Source organism: Pelophylax lessonae (assembly GCF_965119305.1).
Source record: "Pelophylax lessonae genome assembly, chromosome: 3".
NCBI lineage: Eukaryota > Metazoa > Chordata > Amphibia > Anura > Ranidae > Pelophylax > Pelophylax lessonae.
In genome coordinates this window covers 293,381,313-293,401,576 of record NC_138770.1, presented here as the reverse complement: position 1 = coordinate 293,401,576, position 20,264 = coordinate 293,381,313, and the positions used below count along the sequence as shown (strand labels likewise).

The 20,264-nt window shown below is 39.1% G+C and overlaps 2 protein-coding genes across 2 annotated transcripts in view; both read left to right on the top strand.

The window, feature by feature from the left end:
* Positions 1-11,915, top strand: part of LOC309550476 (IgGFc-binding protein-like) — a gene marked incomplete at its 3' end in the record, with an annotated part of 32,995 nt that extends 21,080 nt beyond the window's left edge. The window contains exons 17-25 of the mRNA XM_082250846.1: positions 1,215-1,280; positions 3,618-3,859; positions 4,018-4,301; positions 5,598-5,875; positions 6,424-7,022; positions 7,120-7,681; positions 7,882-8,081; positions 8,345-8,623; positions 11,901-11,915. Coding sequence (XP_082106972.1) covers positions 1,215-1,280; positions 3,618-3,859; positions 4,018-4,301; positions 5,598-5,875; positions 6,424-7,022; positions 7,120-7,681; positions 7,882-8,081; positions 8,345-8,623; positions 11,901-11,915 — 2,525 coding nt within the window. The remainder of the gene's footprint in view (positions 1-1,214; positions 1,281-3,617; positions 3,860-4,017; positions 4,302-5,597; positions 5,876-6,423; positions 7,023-7,119; positions 7,682-7,881; positions 8,082-8,344; positions 8,624-11,900) is intronic.
* Positions 11,916-11,988: 73 nt separating this feature from the next.
* On the top strand, positions 11,989-13,128 carry LOC309550475 (MAM and fibronectin type III domain-containing protein 1-like; the record flags this gene model as incomplete). Its single annotated transcript, XM_082250845.1, has 4 exons — positions 11,989-12,041; positions 12,151-12,407; positions 12,575-12,659; positions 13,085-13,128. Exons 2-4 carry the CDS (start codon positions 12,264-12,266, stop codon positions 13,126-13,128), a joined length of 273 nt encoding a protein of 90 aa, XP_082106971.1. The 5' UTR covers positions 11,989-12,041; positions 12,151-12,263.
* Positions 13,129-20,264: the final 7,136 nt, after the last annotated feature.

Sequence of the window (20,264 nt, the reverse complement as noted above, 5' to 3'; positions counted from 1 at the left end):
ATTTTACAAATGACCAGCGTTAGTAGAATGGTATTCATCAAAATCAATCCAGTTTCCCTGTATATGCAGCCAAGAAGCTGCAAAGGAGGAAGATGAGCAGGGAGTACCCCACATGCCAAGGTATATACTGTAATTGAAGTTTAAGGCATCCTAAATCCAGAACTGGTTATTGTGAGACTTTACTCTCCCAATCAGCATTGATTAATTTCTAATCCTCATAAATCCTCATAAATAGATAGGAAACTGCTTTTTTTTTTACATTTCTTTAGTTTCTTCCTTGTTTCTTGCCTAGGCAAATGATGTCATTCATTCCAGGAGTCTTCAGGATGGGATGAGAGGAGGAGGGGTTTTCTCAGCTAACTTACTCTTCTGTATGCATGCTTGAGCTATGGGCAGATGGATTCCAGATAGTAAATGCTACATGAGTAATTTAATGATTTATAAACAAAACAAAGCGTTGAGACATGGATGGATGGGGGGAGTTTGCTTTGAATAGTGAAACTGAATAAATAGTGTTTTTAGTTTGTGGTGCTCAGATCCAATGAAGATCTGCTTTATAGTTTATGTGGATCCTTACCTTGTAAAATAACCTATTTAGTTTAAAATAAAAATGCAAGGCAACATGTTTTTGTGTAATATATATATATATATATATATATATATATATATGTGTGTAGCAGATTTTCCAGGCATTGGGCCTAATGTGGGTCTGCCATGGTTACCGGTGACACCTTCAGCCCATTTAGGCTGAGTACACAAGTGTGAGATTGGAGACAATGACCATTCCGGAATTTTTTGGTTTGTTTTGTTTATTTTATATTGGGGATGGGAGAAGGGAATGAGTGGGATACTCCTCTGGTTCAGCTAGGTACAAATGGGACACTTTGTGAAAAAAATGCCTTTCAGCGCTGTCTTGACGCCGGCTGGCGCTTGAAATACACTGACTTGCTGAACTGTACTTGAACTTGACTTCTGACACTCTGATCAGCTCAAAAGTCCTGGACTGTGCTTAGACTTGTTAGCTCAAAAGTAAAAGTCAAAAAAGAAAAAACAAGCAGTTCTAGGTTAATATGGGTTGTATGGTCCCCAATATAAAACAAATTTAGTGTTTTTCTGAAACACATACCTGTGCTGCTATTTTTTTTACCTGTTATTTAAAATTTCTGAAATTAATAAAATATTAACAACGGCTTTATTTGTAATCTGTTTTACAGGCATTTCCTCAACAATCACAAAAACGACAACAAAAACTACAACAAGACCAGGCATTCTAGCACCAGGTAAACCAATGTGAATAAAGACATGAATAAAGAGCAATGTATAATATACTATAATATAATATAATATAATAATAATAATAATAATAATAATAATAATAATAATAAAATAATAATAATAAAAATTGTATCTAGAAATCTTTAATAGAAACCTGCACTTTTGAAGAAGAAATAATGAGGAGCAGATAGAATCTGGAACATCTGTGCACGTCAATCAGTCAGTCAGTTTCTAGCTTTCGTTTTCAACGTTTAGCTGAACAAAGCAGAAGTTACTAGCTGGTTGGTTACTATGAAAAGCTGACCCAGGGCCTCTCTGCTCCAGTTTTAATAAATGCCCCAATCTGTCTTAAATGAGGATAGACATTGCCTTTATTTTTTTCATGTGCTTATTTATAATGGAGAGTTTTTTTGTTTTTAATAAATGTGATCTTCTACTTCCCATGTCAAAAAATCTATGCAGCCTGTATGCTTAGCACCACTTCCCTGAAAATGCATAATATCACGACACCTGTAAGGATATTATACTGAGAAAGAGTTTGGTGTCACTGTAATATTTCGAAATGCAAAATAAACTTTTTTTTTCTATTGGGATAGAGTGGGGAGGGTGGTTAAAACCTGTAACCAAAGGGAAGGCTAGATCCCAGTTATGTTTGAGATGGGAAACACTATCTTGGTGGTCACTGGTTTCTGCCCAGTTGAAAAATGACTAGAGGCCTACTCCTGCAATTTACAAAACATACACAAACTGTAACTGACAGGGTGAAAGACAGACTCCACAGCCCATAGGGTGGCGTCTCATGGATCCCTCTACACAAACCAAAGGCTACACCTCACATATCTGCTTGCACTGTCTAGCTCCACCCCAATGCGTTGCATTACACATGACTTTGTCAAGGGGATCCCAGCTGAATACTCAGCTGTCAGCAAGCGCTGGATCTAACCACAGGATCTTCACAATTCAGAGTGCTTTCAGTCAGCTGATTCTATGTGAGTATAAATATGTAGTGTTAAGTAACTGTTTTGATGAAACAATACTACACTATGTGAATTTTCTTTTCTCTGTGGGGACCATCTATCCCTGGAGCCTTGAGTAGTCTTGTGTGCTAACAGTGGAGGATCACTTCTCCTGTTTTAAGTTCACGCTGTGTCTGCCTATCTTAAGATAAGACAGGCACGCACTTTTGGTGAATGTGTTTCCTATTGTGTGGTGAAGAGAGCACTTCGGATCAAGATGGTGATTGCCCTGTTTGAAGGGTCAATGGGTACATGTAGTAATCATTAAAAGGGACTATTTAAACAAAGGAAAATAGACTATTAATTTGGACACTTATTATTTGTATGTTGTTTTTGATGATCACTCATGATTTTACCAGTTTTCTAATTAATTTTGAACAGATGTATGAAGTATGTTTTGTTTGATTCATCATCCACCTGTATTTGACTTTGAATGTTTATGTATTCATTTTAAATTTTTTTGATGTCTATATGTGTTACATACATTCATTGGATCACAACATTGTACTATACGAGGGAGTGCTTTTTTGAGCTTCATAAGTTGCATTTTCAAATCCTTTTTAAATTCCCATCACACAATAGAAGAATGTACTGCCAGGTACACTTAAATTAAAGCCAGGATTTACTCCAATAAGTACCAATGAACATTAAGAAAGGAAACAATCAACACCTGTAATGTTCTCCAATAAAGAACATAACATAAATCAATTTTTAGATGGCAATGCTATTTTTCTTTTAAGTGTCCTGGCAATCAATTAGTTCTCAATATTAGGGTGCTGCTTTAAATTATCCCTGTTCCACCCATTACTAGGGGCACTTATAATACAAACTGCTGTTGTGGCTGTTGTGTTTTTCTTTTTTTTTTTTTTTTTTTATGAACTGTGTCTCATTTGGGTTTTTTTTTTTTTATTATTTCCTCAATAGGAATTGGGAAGATATTTCCCAATGTGAGGGAAATCCACATTTGCAGTAGACAGTTGTAAAGAAAACAAGTGTCCCCATTAGTGTCAAATCAAAAGTTTGGATTTATCCTTACTTTTATTCCTGGGGATATTGATGATCAAGAGAATTAAACTCCTCAAGTCAAACCTAGAAAAACATTTTGCCTATAATTTTACTTTAAACCTATTATCTATGAGCAACCATTGTAATAAATAACTGTACTTATTTGGACCTGTTTCTATATACAATCTAAAGTAAACACTTGTTAGAATATTATAAAAACACAATTAATATATCAATCTGCTTCAATTATATTCTTTATTTTTTGTGAAACCTCTTGTTGGAGTTTATAGACTCATGTTGCTGCCCCTAATGTATTTCTAGGATCCTGTGAGATTAGTGGAGATCCTCACTACTACACCTTTGACAATCAGGTGCACCATTTTATGGGCACTTGCACGTATACATTATCTAAACTCTGTGAAGTTGATGGACACCTGGCAGAATTCAATGTAGAAGCAGCCAATGAGCACAGGGGAGGCAACACCAGGGTATCCTATGTCAAGTATGTCAACGTCGATGTACATGGTTACAGAATCACACTAGAGAAGAACAGAATAGTGAAGGTCAGTCTAACATACAAATCTAAACATATATACATATATATATATATATATATATATATATATATATATATATATATATATATATATATACATTGCACTGATTCATGTTGTAATTTTCATTTACATCCTCAATTTATGTCATAAATTTGTGCATACAGGTGGATGGAAAAGTTGTAATCTTACCCACTACCCTAGATCCTGGTGTTAATATCTTCCTTAGTGGACATGATGTTGTGGTTACAACAGCATTTGGAGTAAGTGTGAGGTTTGATGGAAACCATAGGGTGGTGGTGACTATTCCAGGAGAATATGCCAACAAAGTATGTGGAATCTGTGGAAATTTTAATGGAAACAAGACTGATGACTTCCTAAACCCAGATGGTGAATTAGAGTCAAACTCTAACAGTCTTGGTAACAGTTGGCAGGTTGACAATGACACCAGGTAGGTCATATAAATACATTTTATTTGGTTAAAAAAAGTTAATAATTTAAATGTATTTAGGGTGTTACAGCCACTTTAATAACAGTTGTAATATCTGATATATCTGAAATATAAGACAGGATTATCCATAAAAAGACAAACAAAAACAAAGAATAAAACAACAGGTATTTTTAGTCCCAGATTTTCCATTAGAATTCAAAGCCCAATTGAGCTTTCAGTTTAAACTACCTAAATATATTCCAGGCAAGTTAAAGGAAAGGTGTGCAAAATACTACAGTTAGTTAAAAAAAAAAAAAACAACTACAACCACGGCCTCAATAGAGAAGCCTTTTCCATGCCAGCATTCTGAAGGGTGAGATCCTTGCTTTCTGTGGGAAAGCACTGATCTCATTGCAGAAGTTTGACACATTCCCCGCTGAGTCAGACCTATAACTCTGCAATCAAAAAAACGTAAACCTCCGGCATATTGGAGAGCACTGCAGCTGATGGCAAGGGACAGGCTTTTTTACTCAGGTTAAAGCTGCTTTAAATATGCCAAAAGAAAGACATTTACCACCTTTTATTTGGATGCACTTGAACTGCATTGTATTAAGCTGATGTAACTCTTTCAATACAACTTACAAATGTCATACAACACCAGTAGCAGGGGGTTTTATACATACTGTGTGTGCAAATCGGATAAGTCAACTGTCGGCTGTGGTATTGGAAGCTTCCACACACCTCTGGAACATTTTTCCCCCCTGCATACACCCTGTCATGTTTCTCAGGCTCCACACTCCCATCGGCAGATCCAAGCCTGGCATGATAGAAACGGGAAAAACATGTTTTTTTTTTCAAAAATTTCAGTCTTTATTTTGTTACTTATCAAACAATAAAAAAGCACAGTAGTGATAAAATACCACTAAAATAACCCTCTATTTGTGTTTAAAAAAAAAAAAATGGCCTGGGCAGGAAGGGGCGGAAGTGCCTTGTATTGAAGTGGTTAAGCAATTGTGCAAAAAACACAAAAATCTCTCTGCACTGAAAGGGTTAAAGGTTCAGTTGAGCTTTGAAAACATTTAAAAAGGAAACACCCCTAACAATTGCTCCCTCAAATATAAATTTAGCACAGTTAATAAAAATTACTTTGCTAGATGTTACCTTTCAGTTCATATTAATCCGGATGCCATCTTAGAATAAAGTGAAATGTTAACTATTGAAAAACGTAAGCAAAATGATTTTATATATAATAGTATTGACTTGAAATACAGTACTTTTTTGTGTTACACATAATAATTCAATCATTGTATCTTGAAGATGCACTCCAGGAGAGGTTTATCCACCGGGCTGTACAGATGATGAGAAGGACATCATCAGCAGCAACAGCTTTTGTGGAATAATTACCAATAAGGATGGACCATTTAAAGACTGCCATGGTGTTATAGATCCATTTGTCTACTTCAATAACTGTGTCTATGACTTGTGTGAACTGAATCTGGATCCAGGTGCTTTGTGTGACAGTCTTCAGTCCTATGCACAGTCTTGTCAGGCTCATGGAGTAACAATAGGTCCCTGGAGAAATGACTCTTTCTGCCGTAAGTACAAAAGTATATTATTATACATAAACTGTTCTTTTTTACCCCAATACCTGATATATCATCTGTTCTTGACCTATCATCATGTACAACATATATCTTAGGGAATATCATTTTGGTTGTATCTAAAAGGCATCCTAAAGTTTCCTTTACAGGTTAGCAGTGATTTGTAAATCAATCTAATGATTTTTTTCTATTGTGGATCGTATATGTACTGTGTTACAATGTTACTATGTTACAACAGTCCTGTGCTTAATTCCCAAAACACATTTATGTGTGTATTGCCTAGAAAAACAGGCGTTAGCTACCGTATTCTGTAAAAATTAGCAGGACTCATGTTTAATCACCTTTTGTAAAAACTTTTGTCATGTTCTTCAGTTAACAATTTATAATCTGAGTACAGCTTTGAAGTGCCCATCAAACAGTTACTATGAGCAAAGTAGAACAGCCTGTCCATTTATTTTTTTTTTACTCTTAATGTATATCTCTGTAAGACTATAAGTGTATTTTGGGTTTTAGAACAATTTTTATTATGTTATATTTTACAGCTCTGAATTGCCCTCCAAATAGTCACTATGAGCAATGTGGAACAGCTTGCCCAGCTACTTGTGCCAAACCAGGATCACCATCTAACTGCAATCTTCCCTGCACAGAAGGGTGTTTTTGTGACCCAGGATATTTTCTCTATGATAAGAAGTGTGTACCAAATAGTCAGTGTGGATGCTGGGAAGATGATAAACATTACCCAATAGGCTCAGAGTTCTGGAATGATGATACCTGTTCCACAAAATGCAGATGTCCCTCCGCTGGAGGTAGTTTAGTGTGCAATTCTGCTTCATGTCCACCTGGAACATACTGTGGCATAAAGGATGGAGTTCCTGGCTGCTATGATCTAACATTTGGCAACTGTGTAATCTATGGGGATCCTCATTATGACACCTTTGATAAGGAAACACACCACTTCATGGGAATATGCACTTACACACTCTCCAAGGTTTGCAGCAATTATACCAATTTGCCATATTTTAACATCGAAGCAAAGAATGAGCACCGTGGGAATCCAACTGTGTCTTGGGTGCAGAAAGTTATGGTGGAAGTGTATGATCATAAAATAACTATTGTTAAAAATGAGCCCAGTCGAATTTTGGTAGGTTCCAGAGAAAATATTTTTTCATGTAGTAGTGTTTTCAGGTTTTTCTGCATTGACTTTAAATATAATAATCTCTAATATTATTGCTTATCAGGTGGATGGCATCTGGACAAATCTTCCAGTCATCTTGGTCAATGGATCTCTGACCGTTAAACAAAGTGGTCGATATATCATTCTAGAAACTGATTTCCACCTCACAGTGTCTTATGACACTGACCATACAGTGAATGTTAAGGTTCCAACTACTTATTTCAATCAAACCTGTGGAATGTGTGGCAATTTAAACAACATTAGGCAGGATGACTATTTGATGCCCAATGGACAATTAGCTCAGAACTCAAATCAGTTGGGAAACAGCTGGCAGGTTGAAGATGATGATCCATTATGTACCACAATTCCTCCTACACCTCCACCACCATGTCCTCCAGAGACAGAGGAACTTTATTCAGGCGATAGGTTCTGTGGGTTGTTAACCAGTAAAGTTGGTCCTTTCAAGGCTTGTCACTCAGTAATCAACCCAGATCGCTTCTTTGACAGCTGTGTATTTGACCTGTGCGCACTTGGGGATGGAATTTTATGTAAAGCACTGGAAGCTTATGCTGATTCCTGTCAAAGAGCAGGAGTTAGTATTTCCTGGAGAAACTCTACTTTCTGCCGTAAGTTTTAAGGCTTTGCAAAATTCCTTATGCAATAAATGTATTATATTTAAATTAAAGTGATAGCATAGTATTTATTATTTTAAAATTCTGGAGTAAACAGTAATGATTACAATAGATAACACATTGAAAATATAAGTTTTAATAGTTGCAGTTGTAAATGCAGTTTTTTTATTCAGTGATATATTTTTTTTTTTCAGCTATCCCATGTCCCGGAAACAGTCACTACAATCCATGTGCCAATGCTTGCCCAGCCACATGCCTGGACCAGAATGCTCCAAATAACTGCAATAAACCTTGTACTGATGCTTGTGAATGTGATAATGGCTTTGTGCTCAGTGGACACACTTGTGTTCCTGTCAGTGAATGTGGATGTTTTTATGATGGCAAATACTATCAGGTCAGTTCTTCTGTATGTCATTTTCCTTTTTTCCCTGTTAAACATGCATAGCAAGCATGCAGATAGTGAAAGTAAGGATGCCATATTTACTTTGAAACTATTATATGAAAAAGTTTTGAGAATTGGTATCATAACTGTTGCATTTGGAAAAAAAAAAAAAAAAAAAACATTTACATGGTGCTAAACATTTTACTGCTTATTTATTGATTTTTACTTCAGTCGCTTAATTTTATTATTTCTTATTTTTATTCACATATTTTCAGAAAGGTGAGATGTTCTGGCAAGGAGAATGTGAAAGTCATTGCACATGTGTGGGAAACAACCAAGTGAATTGTAAGCAGCAGACCTGTCCACCTAATGAAGTTTGCCAAGTCCAGAATGGAATTAAGACCTGTGTGCCAAAAGTGACAAGCACCACCACAACTACTACAACACCCACCACCACTACCACAACCACTACTATTACTGCATCTACCAAGCCAGGTAAATTACTTGTAACAGGGAAAAGATTAAAGAATTCAAAAAGGATTAATGCAGAATGGGTAATTTTGAAAATGCTAGCGGAGGTACCGGTTGCCAGTGGGACATTTTTAAATCCTTAATATTGTTCCTGGTGTTAGAATGATACTAATTAGTTTAGCTGTGACTTTAAGAAGTGAAGTTTGTGAATTTTTAGTTTGTGGTGCTCAGATCAAATGAAGATCTGCCTTATAGTTTATGTGGATCCTTACCTTGTAAAATAACCTATTTAGTTTAAAATAAAAACAAAAGGCAACATGTTTTTGTGTAATATATATATATATATATATATATATATATATATATATATATATATATATATATATATATATATATATATGTATATATATATATAAATTAGAAATACCTTTTTTTATTTGAGTGATCGCAAGACCTTTTTTTCTTAGCTGTATAAGATGCTTTGAGAGGTGGGGGTGGAAAGTTCCGGGGGGGGGGGGGGCGTGTCAACAGGATGTAGAGAAAGAGCAGTACACTAATGTTCTGAGTGAGCTGTCAGCTGTGCAGTTCAGCACATAGTTACATAGTTACATAGTTAGTGAGGCTGAAAAAAGACACAAGTCCATCCAGTTCAACCTATGATGTGTGTGTGTGTTTGCTTTTAACTGTACATTGTATACCCCTGTATGTTGTGGTCTTTAAGGTGTCCATCCAATAGTTTTTTGAAACTATCAATGCTCCCCACTGATACGACTGCTTGTGGAAGAGAATTCCACATCCTTACCGCTCTTACAGTGAAGAACCCCTTACGCACTTTAAGGTTAAACCGCCTTTCCTCAAGTTTTAGTGAGTGGCCACGTGTCTTATTGTATCTCCTTTCTCTGAATAGTTTGTTTCTTATGCTAGGGTCGCCAGTACAGTATTTGTACATTGATATCATATCCCCCCTCAATCGTCTCTTCTCCAGAGAGAATAGGTTCAGTGCTTGTAGTCTTTCCTCATAGCTGATGTCCTCCATTCCCCTAATTATTTTTGTTGCCCTTCTCTGGACTTTCTCCAGTTCCAGCACATCCTTCCTGAGGACCGGTGCCCAGAACTGGACAGCATACTCCAGATGTGGCCGGACCAGAGTCTTGTAGAGTGGAAGAATAATCTCTTTATTTCTGGAGTGAATCCCCTTTTTTATACAACCCGGTATTCTGTTGGCTTTGCTTGCGGCGGCTTGGCATTGCATGCCACTGCCAAGCCTGTTGTCTACCAGTACCCCCAGGTCCCTTTCCATCCTAGACTCACCCAGAGGTTCCCCCCCTAGTGAGTAGCTTGCTTTCTGGTTTCTGGCCCCCAAGTGCATTACTTTACATTTTTCTACATTAAATCTCATCTGCCATGTAGTTGCCCACCCCGTTATTTTGTTCAGGTCTGCTTGCAAGATTTCCACATCCTGCATAGAAGATATTGGCATGCCTAATTTAGTATCATCTGCAAATACTGAGATTGTACTAGATATCCCCTCCTCTAGATCATTTATGAATAAATTAAACAGGATTGGTCCCAGGACCCCACTTTCCACACCCACCCAATCCGAGTACTCCCCATTAATCACCACCCTCTGTACTCTCCCCTGGAGCCAGTTCTCTATCCAGGTACTCACCTTATGGTCCATACCTACCTTCCTTAGTTTGTACAGTAAGCGTTTGTGGGGAACGGTGTCAAAGGCCTTTGCAAAGTCCAGATACACCACATCCACAGGCTTACCTTTATCTAAGTGGCAGCTCACTTCATCGTAGAAGGTTAATAGATTGGTTTGGCATGAACGATTTTTCATGAATCCATGCTGATTACTACTTATAATACCGTTTTCATTACTAAAGTCTTGTATGTGGTCCCTTATCATCCCCTCCAAAATTTTGCAGACTACTGATGTTAGGCTGACCGGCCTATAGTTACCCGGGATATATCTCGGCCCCTTTTTAAATATTGGTACCACGTTGGCTTTTTTCCAATCAGCTGGCACCATACCCGTCTGTAAACTATCCTTAAAGATCAAGAATAATGGTCTGGCAATCACCTGGCTGAGCTCATTAAGAACCCTTGGGTGCAAGCCATCCGGTCCCGGAGATTTATTTATGTTAAGTTTCTCTAGTTTAGCTCTAAGTCTATCCTCTGTTAGCCATGGCGGCACTTCCTGAGGTGTATTATTTAGTTCGGCCTTACAAGCGGGGTTCGTGTTGCCCCCCGATTCCTTTGTGAAGACTGAAGAAAATAAATTATTTAACACTTCCGCCTTTTCTCTGTCCTCTGTGGCCATTTTTCCTTTATCATCTTTTATGGGGCCAATGTGCTCTGGCCTCGCTTCCCTACTGTTTATATACTTAAAGAACTTCTTGGGGTTCTTTTTACTCTCCTCCGCTATATGTCTCTCGTGTTCTATTTTAGCCGCCCTGATTTCGTCTTTACATTTCTTATTACACTCTTTGTAGTGCTTAAATGCTGCCAATGACCCCTCAGTCTTGTATTTTTTGAAGGCCTTTTCTTTAGCTCTAATATACATTTTTATGTTGGAGTTTAGCCACCCAGGGTTTAGTTTTGCTCTTTTAAATTTATTTCCCTGTGGAATGCACTGGCCCACAAGTCTGACCACTGGAGTACAGGCAGACTGTGCCCCCAAGTTGGAAATAGGAAAACAGGGGACTTGCAGGATCACCATGTACTTCATACAAATGAAGTGATGCAAAGAGAGCTGGATACTTTTAAATATAATACATGGCACCACAGACATATTGTATATCAGGATATAAAATATTGGAGTAACATACACTTTATTTGCATCTATCAGACAGCTAAATAAACAGTTTAAATACTTATACCATATGTAAATATTCATAATCATGTTCAGTTAGTTTTGTTATTCACATTCTCCTGCACAATGTATAGCTAAGAGGGTAACAACACTTTCTCAGTTACAGCTATGAAACATAGTAGTGTAACCTCCATATCCCAGCCATCCAACAATAAGGGATCAGCAGCCAACTCTGTCACTTCTATACTTATTCCTCCAGCAAGGATGTTCATTGTGTCAGGCTACATTGGCTCTAGAATACAATGGTGTGTGCTTGGTTGAATGTCTGTTCCTTCATCTATCCTTATGGGTGATGCTGTATAGGAGATTGCCTTAAGCTGATACAAAGACAATTGGACATATTTAACCAATTTATGGTACACATAGCTGAATTAAATTGTGCTTATGATATCTGCCTGGAGTTCAACTTTAATGTTTGCACAAGCATTATACATTATGCACAATATAACTCATAAATCTTATTTTTATGTTTCCTAAAACAGATTTATGCCGTATAGATTGTTCTTTTGATGTGAACTTGTGTAACTGGAAACAATCAAAGAGTGATAACATGGACTGGATACGCTGGAGTGGTTCAACCCCTACTTCTCTTACTGGACCATCTTTTGACCACACAACAAGATGTAAGTAATTTATTAACTTACTCTCTCTGTTTTCATCAGTTTATAAAACTCCTAAATGATGATTAATAACAGAAAAGGTACTACAGCACTAACATTTTTATTTAAACAGATGGCTACTATCTTTACATTAGTGGAAAGGATTCAGAAGAGGGAGACCTTGCAATATTGGAGAGTCCTGCAAATTGTTTCACTGGAACTCATTGCTTACAGTTTTGGTATCACATGTATGGATCATCAGAATACATGATGCTGAGTGTGGCAGTACTAAGAGAGGATGGCTTGGAATATGTCACCACCATAGAAGGAAATCAAGGGGATATGTGGCATTTAGAGAAGATTTTCCTGCTTGAAAGTGATATTATCCAGGTATGCAATGTATTTTTTTTACCAAATCCACTTTATCAAAGTCATTATAAATGGTTTGATCTCTTTTTGTGTGATATTGTGCTTTTTTAGTCGTTGTGCTCTTTGCACTGGCATAATATAAACCCAGTCCTGGTTATTAGCTATAACCCTATGAATTTTGTCAACAGATTTTCATTGAAGGTGTCAGAGGTGAAGATATCTACAGTGATGTTGCTATAGATGATATTTCTTTTTTCCCAGGATATTGTACAGGTAAGCTGCGATCCATCCATGACAGACAGTTTACTTGGTTCTTTGCTTTTCCTAAAATAATAACTAATATAGGCTGAACATTTCAGTTCCATATGATTAAATGATTGCCACAAAGGGAGATGGGCTTATAGTTTATTCATTCATTCACAGATCTCTGTGAATGAATAATGTGGCTGTGCGAGTGGAGTCCCACACAGTTGCATTGATTTAAAAAATAACAAATGCTTTAAGCTAGAACAACATCTGCACACTGTCGGGAGTGGGATTATTTGGGAGGGGATGGATAGCTTGCAACCATGTGGTATGATACAACCTAAATATGGGGGTTGGAGCTAGGCTTTAAGCATTTCTTTAGGATGTCTGACATGTACTATAATGTGTATTTTAAGACTGCATTGATAAAAAACGAGCTTTTGTCTTTTTAGGAACAACAACTACCACCACAATTGTAACCCCAACAGGTAAATAGTTCAAATAGTTTAATAGTCCAAAGCTGGCAATACACTAGTAGAATTTTCATTTTAGGAATGTTCATTTGAATTAGTAATTGTTATTGAGGGCAATTTGTCATCCACAGTGGAAAGAGAATGGATTTTTTTATCTTGAATAAATGTATTTCTAAGAGTGACTGTGGTCCAGCATTTCATTGAATTTACTGATGAGAATTTTTAGGCAAATCATCATATGAATGTTCATTTGAAAATCTACCAGTGTATGGACAGCTTTACACACCAAATAAAATCAACATTTTACAGCTATTTGTTTACAATGAGAACATGGAATAACTAGTGAGAACATGGAATACATATTGAAATAAATATTTGTAAACAATGGAAGAAGCTGTTTAACCCTCAATGGTTAAAAAATGAAATGTAAATGATGGATCTGAATTCGTATGAACCAGATTGGGTCTGGATTTGTGTGAACCATTTCAAAACAGACCTTTCTACAAAGACTTAATTTTCACTGTAGGCTTATGTAGCAAATGAATGAATCTGTATAAACCTAATATTTACAGAAAAGTAAAGTTTGTGAAATATTTACAAGTTTACTTCTGTCAAAAACTCGTAATGCTTTATACTTTTCCTATAAAACTTGTCTACTAAAGAAACTTTTCTCTTGTGAAATCTATCCAGCTTAGCTTTGCCAATAGCCTATGTGCTAATAAAGTATCTGGCTAGCTATCTACTTCTGCGTTTCCAGCTATAGTATGTGTTGACTGGTTTACCTGTAATCCACCTCCTTAACATTACTATGGTATTTGCATGTGGGTAAAACAGCTAGTGAATTCTGTTCATTGCCATGGAGAATTCTGAGCAGGGACTCTATGCCTTCTGCATTTTGTTAAAGTTTTACACTGTGGTGAATACAGATGGTAGCTGAGTAACTCCAGATGACACATCATATGCTACAGGGAAGGTAAGTAAGCCTTTCTTATTTTTCTGATCTTGTTTTAGATATGGTGTTTTAGATATGTGTTAAATATACACCTCCTTGTATACTTACATGAGTCTTATCTCAATCCAGTGCTGTGTAGGGATGATCGAACGGTTCTGGTCGACCATCGGTTCGACCTGAACATTGGCTGTTCGAGGTTCGGCCGAATTTAGAACTTTTTGCCCAAAAAGTTCGGAATTCGGCAACCAGAACCGACCAAAATGCAATGGTTCAGGAAATGGGCTGCCCGTGATTGGACCAGAACCATCAGTAAAAGCCAATTGAGGGGCAGGAGAATGCTAGGAATGTGATTGGAGTGACTAGGAGGTCCATAGTCCAATCATCAGTGAATACGCCCCCCCCCCAGTATATAAGATAGCCCCCGCCAAATTCCTAGCATTCTTCTACAGGGACATGAAAGAGAGTGGAATGCTGTTCTGTTACAATGTGTTACAAAGTGTCATTTAGCAATTTTTAGTGTGAGGAAAGGGATATCTAGTGTAGTTAGGGTGCTATTTTTTCACTATAGTTAGCTTTAATAATTTAGTTTCTGTAGGGAAAGTGTTAAGTGTAAGGGGACCGTAGTGTAGTGTAGGGTTAACTGACTGTGACTGCTATGGCAGGGTGACAAAACCCTTCCATAGCAGGGTGACCGCTATAGAGAAAATATTGTTTCTCTTGTGTCACTTTCGCTGCAAGAATATGGCTTCGCTCCCGTCAGCATTCTTTATGCTGCAGGCGTTGCTAGTGCTTTTTTGAGGACATGTTTGGAGTCAGACATGACATCTGAACATGTCTATAGGGGTATATATACACACCCATGTCTGTATATATATACATCTGCACATATATAGGTGTTAAAGGAGCAGAACACTATACTTTTGCTAATGAAATCATTTGCACTAATATAGTTATGCTCCCAACACCTATATATGTGTAAGTGTAATATACATATCAGTGTGTGTGTGTGTATATATATATATATACCCCTATACAGAAGTTCAGATGTTTTGCCTGCCTCCAAAGAACCCCAAAAAAATGCCCAAAAAAATGCCTGCAAGAACAAACCTGGGCATTATTTTTTGGCACTGGCATTTTTTTGGGCATTTTTTTGGGTTATTTGGAGGCAGGCAAAACATCTGAATTTCTGTATAGGGGTATATATATATATACACACACACTTATATGTATATTACACTTACACATATATAGGTGTGTTAGGAGCCTAGCCATATTAGTGCAAATTATTTCATTAGCAAAAGTATAGTGTTCTGCTACTGTCACACCTATATATGTGTAGGTGTATATATATACCCCTATACAGAAGTTCAGATGTCATGCCTGCCTCCAAAGAACCCAAAAAAATGCCCAAAAAAATGCCTGCAAGAACAAACCTGGGCATTTATTTTTTGGCGCTGGCATTTTTTTGGGTTCTTTGGAGGCAGGCAAAACATCTGAACTTCTGCATAGGGGTATATAAAAACACACACTTATATGTATATATACCCATACACATATATAGGTGTTAAAGGAGCAGAACACTATACTTTTGCTAATGAAATCATTTGCACTAATATGGTTACGCTCCCAACACCTATATATGTGCAAGTGTATATATACATATAAGTATGTGTGTATATATACCACTATACACAAGTTCAGATGTTTGCCTGCCTCCAAAAACCCCCAAAAAATGCCTGCAACAACACACCTGGGCGTTTTTTTTTTTGGCGCTAGCGTTTTTTTGGCTTCTTTGGAGGCAGGCAAAACATCTGAACTTCTGTATAGGGGTATATATATATATATATATATATATATATATATATATATATATATATATATATATATATATATATATATACACACACACTGATATGTATTTTACATTTACACATATATAGGTGTGTTAGGAGCCTAGCCATATTAGTTCAAAATATTTAATTAGCAAAAGTATAGTGTTCTGCTCCTTTAACACCTATATATATGCAGGTGTATACATACAGACATGGGTGTATGTATATATACCCCTATAGACATGTTCAGATGTCATGCCTGACTCCAAACATGTCCTCAAAAAAGCACTATTAACGCCTGCAGCAAAAAAAAAATGCTGACGGGAGCGGAGCCATATTGGTGCTCTGAAAGTGACAAAATACAAACGATCTCTTTTTTTTTCTGGTTCTGGACATGCTACAGAGCTGAAACTTCAGGTACACTTTTTAGACCCCCCAGATACGAAATCTCTTTTTTTTTTAATTTTTTCAATAATTGTCTCTCTATCAAAAATGACAATTTTAAAGAACTTTTTTTTGTGTGATTAATAGTTCCTGGGGCATGACCCAGAACCCTAGGCACTTTTTAGGGGCATTTATTGGGTTTTAGGGCTTTAAAATTGTGTTTTTTGATTACCGAAGTTCGGGTCCCATTTATTTCAATGGGGTTCTGAAATCCGGGCCGAACTTTCGGGTAGTTCGGATGTTCTGGCCGAACCGAACTTTTCAAAAGTTCAATCATCCCTAGTGCTGTGCCCATTTGCAGCTCCTCTCTCCTCTCTCTTGGCTCACAGAGGCAGCAAAACAGAGCCATTGGCTGTGATCAGAGAGCAGGGGCTGGGGCTGGGCTGTGCTATGTGTGTGTCCGTAAACACACACAACCCAGCTCAGGATTGAACCCGGAGGCGTGCGCCCATAGCAGGCAGCTTGCTATAGGCCCTGCTATGGGGCACACAAAGAATAGAAAGAGCCAGGGAGTGCTGGTGGGGAACCCCAGAAGAGAAAGTTCAGGGCGGCTCTGTGAAAGACCATTGCACAGAGCAGGTAAGGTAAATATTGTTATAAATAGGTAAGTATAACATGTTTGCAATTTCAGAAAGAAAAAAAAAATGTATTTACAACCGCTTTAAAAGTTCAGTTATTAGGTGGAGGCAGGATCAGCTTCCCTGAAGAGATTAATTTTCAGGGATCACCTAAAGGTAGATAGAGTAGGACATAGCCAGAGAGATTAAGATAGAGAGCTCCAGAGGATTGAAGAGGCTCTGGAGAAGTCCTGGAGGTGAGCATTGGAGGAGAAAACAAGGGAGCTAGAGAGCAGGAGGTCTTGAGATGTTCACTTATGTCAGACATCCAGAATTTTATTTTATAATCATCCTATGAAATTGAATAATTAAGTGAACTTTCAACATTACACCAATCTACTCAGTCTAAACTAGGTAAGCCCATGTAATAATACATAAACTGGCTTCTTTTTTTTTTTTATTTAAAATTTTCAAATTTAACAAAACATAGGATATGGACATGCATGTACATAACATATATCGAAACAGCAATATGCGGTGGGGGTAGGGGGCAACACGTCCATTGCCGATAACTAGGGTAAGGGGGCAAGGAGTAGGGGGCGGGACCAATCTCCAAAACATAGAGTCCAACAATGGGGAATCAAGTGGGGGTTGCAATAGAGAGATCATGACGGTTCGGAAATATGAAGGAGTCAGGGGGAGAGTCCAAAACGTTATTGGCATATTTCGAAAAGACACTCCACTTGGCGTTGAAGGCCGCAATCGCACGTGGGGCCTTCGAGTCCATATTGAGGCGATCAATGGACTGGAGCGTGGTTAGCTCTGACCGAAGCATGGCTACATGGGGGGGGGAGGTGGCAATCCAATGTTTTAGTATCAAACGCCTTGCAATGAGTAGTGCGGTCAGGATCCAGAGGCGAGGTGGATTCGCTGCGGTGTCGGACCATTTCTGTAGACGCTTGTCCCAGTAGCCAAAGAGCAATAACATAGGATCCTTTGGTACGGTGACTGCGGCCACTGTGGTTATAAAGTTCAAGATTTGGTCCCAGAATGCAGAGATCGGGGCGCAGTCCCAAAATTTGTGGAAGAGTGAGGGGCGCTCCTTGCGACACATAGTGCATTTGTGGGCATCTTGGACAGTTTTGTCTGATAAGAAAGGAATGTGCGCTCTGTGGAATATTTTGAGCTGGGTTTCTTGCCACACCGAATTGGGAGTAAGAGCCAGGGTGGTCCGAAGACCGCTGATAATCTTGGGCAAAGTGTCATCAGCCGGGAAGACCTTGAGCCAGTTTGCTGCTGAAGAAGTGAAGGAAGGAGGTGGGCAGAGTCGGATAAGTGGTTTGTATATGTCAGAAATAGTATACTTGCCAGAGTCCAATAAAGTGTCAATGAGAGATAGCTTAATCCTGCCATCAGGTTTGGTGTGCGTGTCCCGGATGTAGTGACGGCATTGCGCCAGGTAAAAGGATTCTGAGGGGGGCAGAGTGAACATGTCCATCATGTCAGCGTCAGAGCGCAGTATTCCTGTTTGAGGGTCACAAAATTGGTAGAAGTTGACCAGTCCCTTTGACTTCCATTCTTCGTAGACCGCATGGTCCAGGCCGGGGGGGAAAGTGGGGTTCCCTCTAATGGGAAGGTATTTGGAGAAGTACAGAGGTATCTTCAAAAGTTTCCTCACCTCCCTCCACGCAATAACCGTGTCCCGTAGGAGCAGATTATGGCGCAGTGAGGGTGGGAGTTGAGTCCATTTGGTGTGAAGAAGTGAGACGAGTGAAAAAGGCCTAGACATCTGAGACTCCAGCTCAACATTGGCGAATTGAGAAGACTGAGATATCCAGTCCAGTGCCACTCTCAATAGACAGGACAAATTATATAAACGAATACTCGGAAAATTCATACCCGCGTCTCGCCTGGGGAGGCATAACTTATTCAATGAGATGCGAGGTCTCTTCCCCCGCCAAAGAAATCTGGAGAACGCCTTGGAGAGGTCTTGCACATCCTTGTGCTTAATCAATAGGGGAAGGGTCTGGAGAAAATACAGGATGCGGGCAAAACTGACCATTTTGATCAAATGGCATCTCCCCAGAAGAGACAACGGCAGGTCCTTCCAGTTTTCCAGTTCCCCCTTCACTTTAGCAAACAATGGTGGGTAGTTGAGGGTATAGATGGAGGAGGGGGTCCTACCGATTTTTATGCCTAGGTAAGTGATAGAGTGTTGCGCTATTTTAAAAGGGGAGTCCGATTCCCAACTTCGGGCCGTGTCCAGCCCCAAGGGGAGAATCTCACTCTTGGAAAAATTTATTTTAAGGCCCGAACATTTCCTAAACGCATTAAACGTGGACACAATCGCAGGGATGTCTGCAGAGGGGCACGAGGTGAATAGGAGGACATCATCTGCAAATAAAGAAATCCTCAGGTCTGTGTGACCCAGACGGATCCCATGAAGGGGTGCAGGACCAGAGAGGTATCTAGATAGGGGTTCCAAGGCCAGATTAAAGAGTAGTGGGGACAGCGGGCAACCTTGGCGGGTACCTTTAAACAGTCGAAAGTCTTCAGTCAGTGCACCACCTACACAGAGTCTGGCCGTCGGGGAAGCGTACATGGAAGTGATCAGGCGAACGAACGAGCCCTGGAAGCCCATGGCATCCAAGACCCTACGCAGCCAGACAAAGTTTACATTGTCGAATGCCTTTTCGGCGTCAAGGGTCACAATGGCCAAGTCTCGCGAGGGGAACAAACGTGCCTGCTCCAGTACCAGCAAAACCTTCCGGATATTCACCGAAGCCGACCGTCCCTTGGTAAAGCCGGACTGTGCAGGGTGGATCAGATGTGGCATAATGATAGCCAAACGAGAGGCAACGATTTTTAACAGTATTTTCACATCAAGATTAAGTAACGAGATAGGGCGGTAGGATCCTGGTTCTAGGGGGTCTTTACCCTTTTTTGCAAGTAATTTAATAATGGCTTGATTACCCGTTGGGAGATAAGGCCCACCTTCCCAAATGCTGGCGTAGACCGCCACCAAAGTGGGAACCAGGCTTGCCTTGATGGATTTGTAAAATTCCCCCGTAAGGCCGTCTGGACCAGGCGATTTACTTGCCGTGAGATGCTTAATAGTGTGCGTGACCTCTTCCGCCGAGATAGGTGAATTTAGCATGTCGAGCTGGGCAGGTGTGATGCGGGGGAGTCCCGTATCTAATAAAAACATCTCACCCGAGGCATCATCAACTTCCTCCGCGCCGTAGAGCTCAGAGTAGAAGTCTCTCATAATACGTTGGACGCCTTGGGGGGTGGAATCCACAACACCCGACGGATCTCGCAGGGATCCAATATGTGTGGGAGACGGTCGCCCCTTGCACATCCTCGCCAACAGT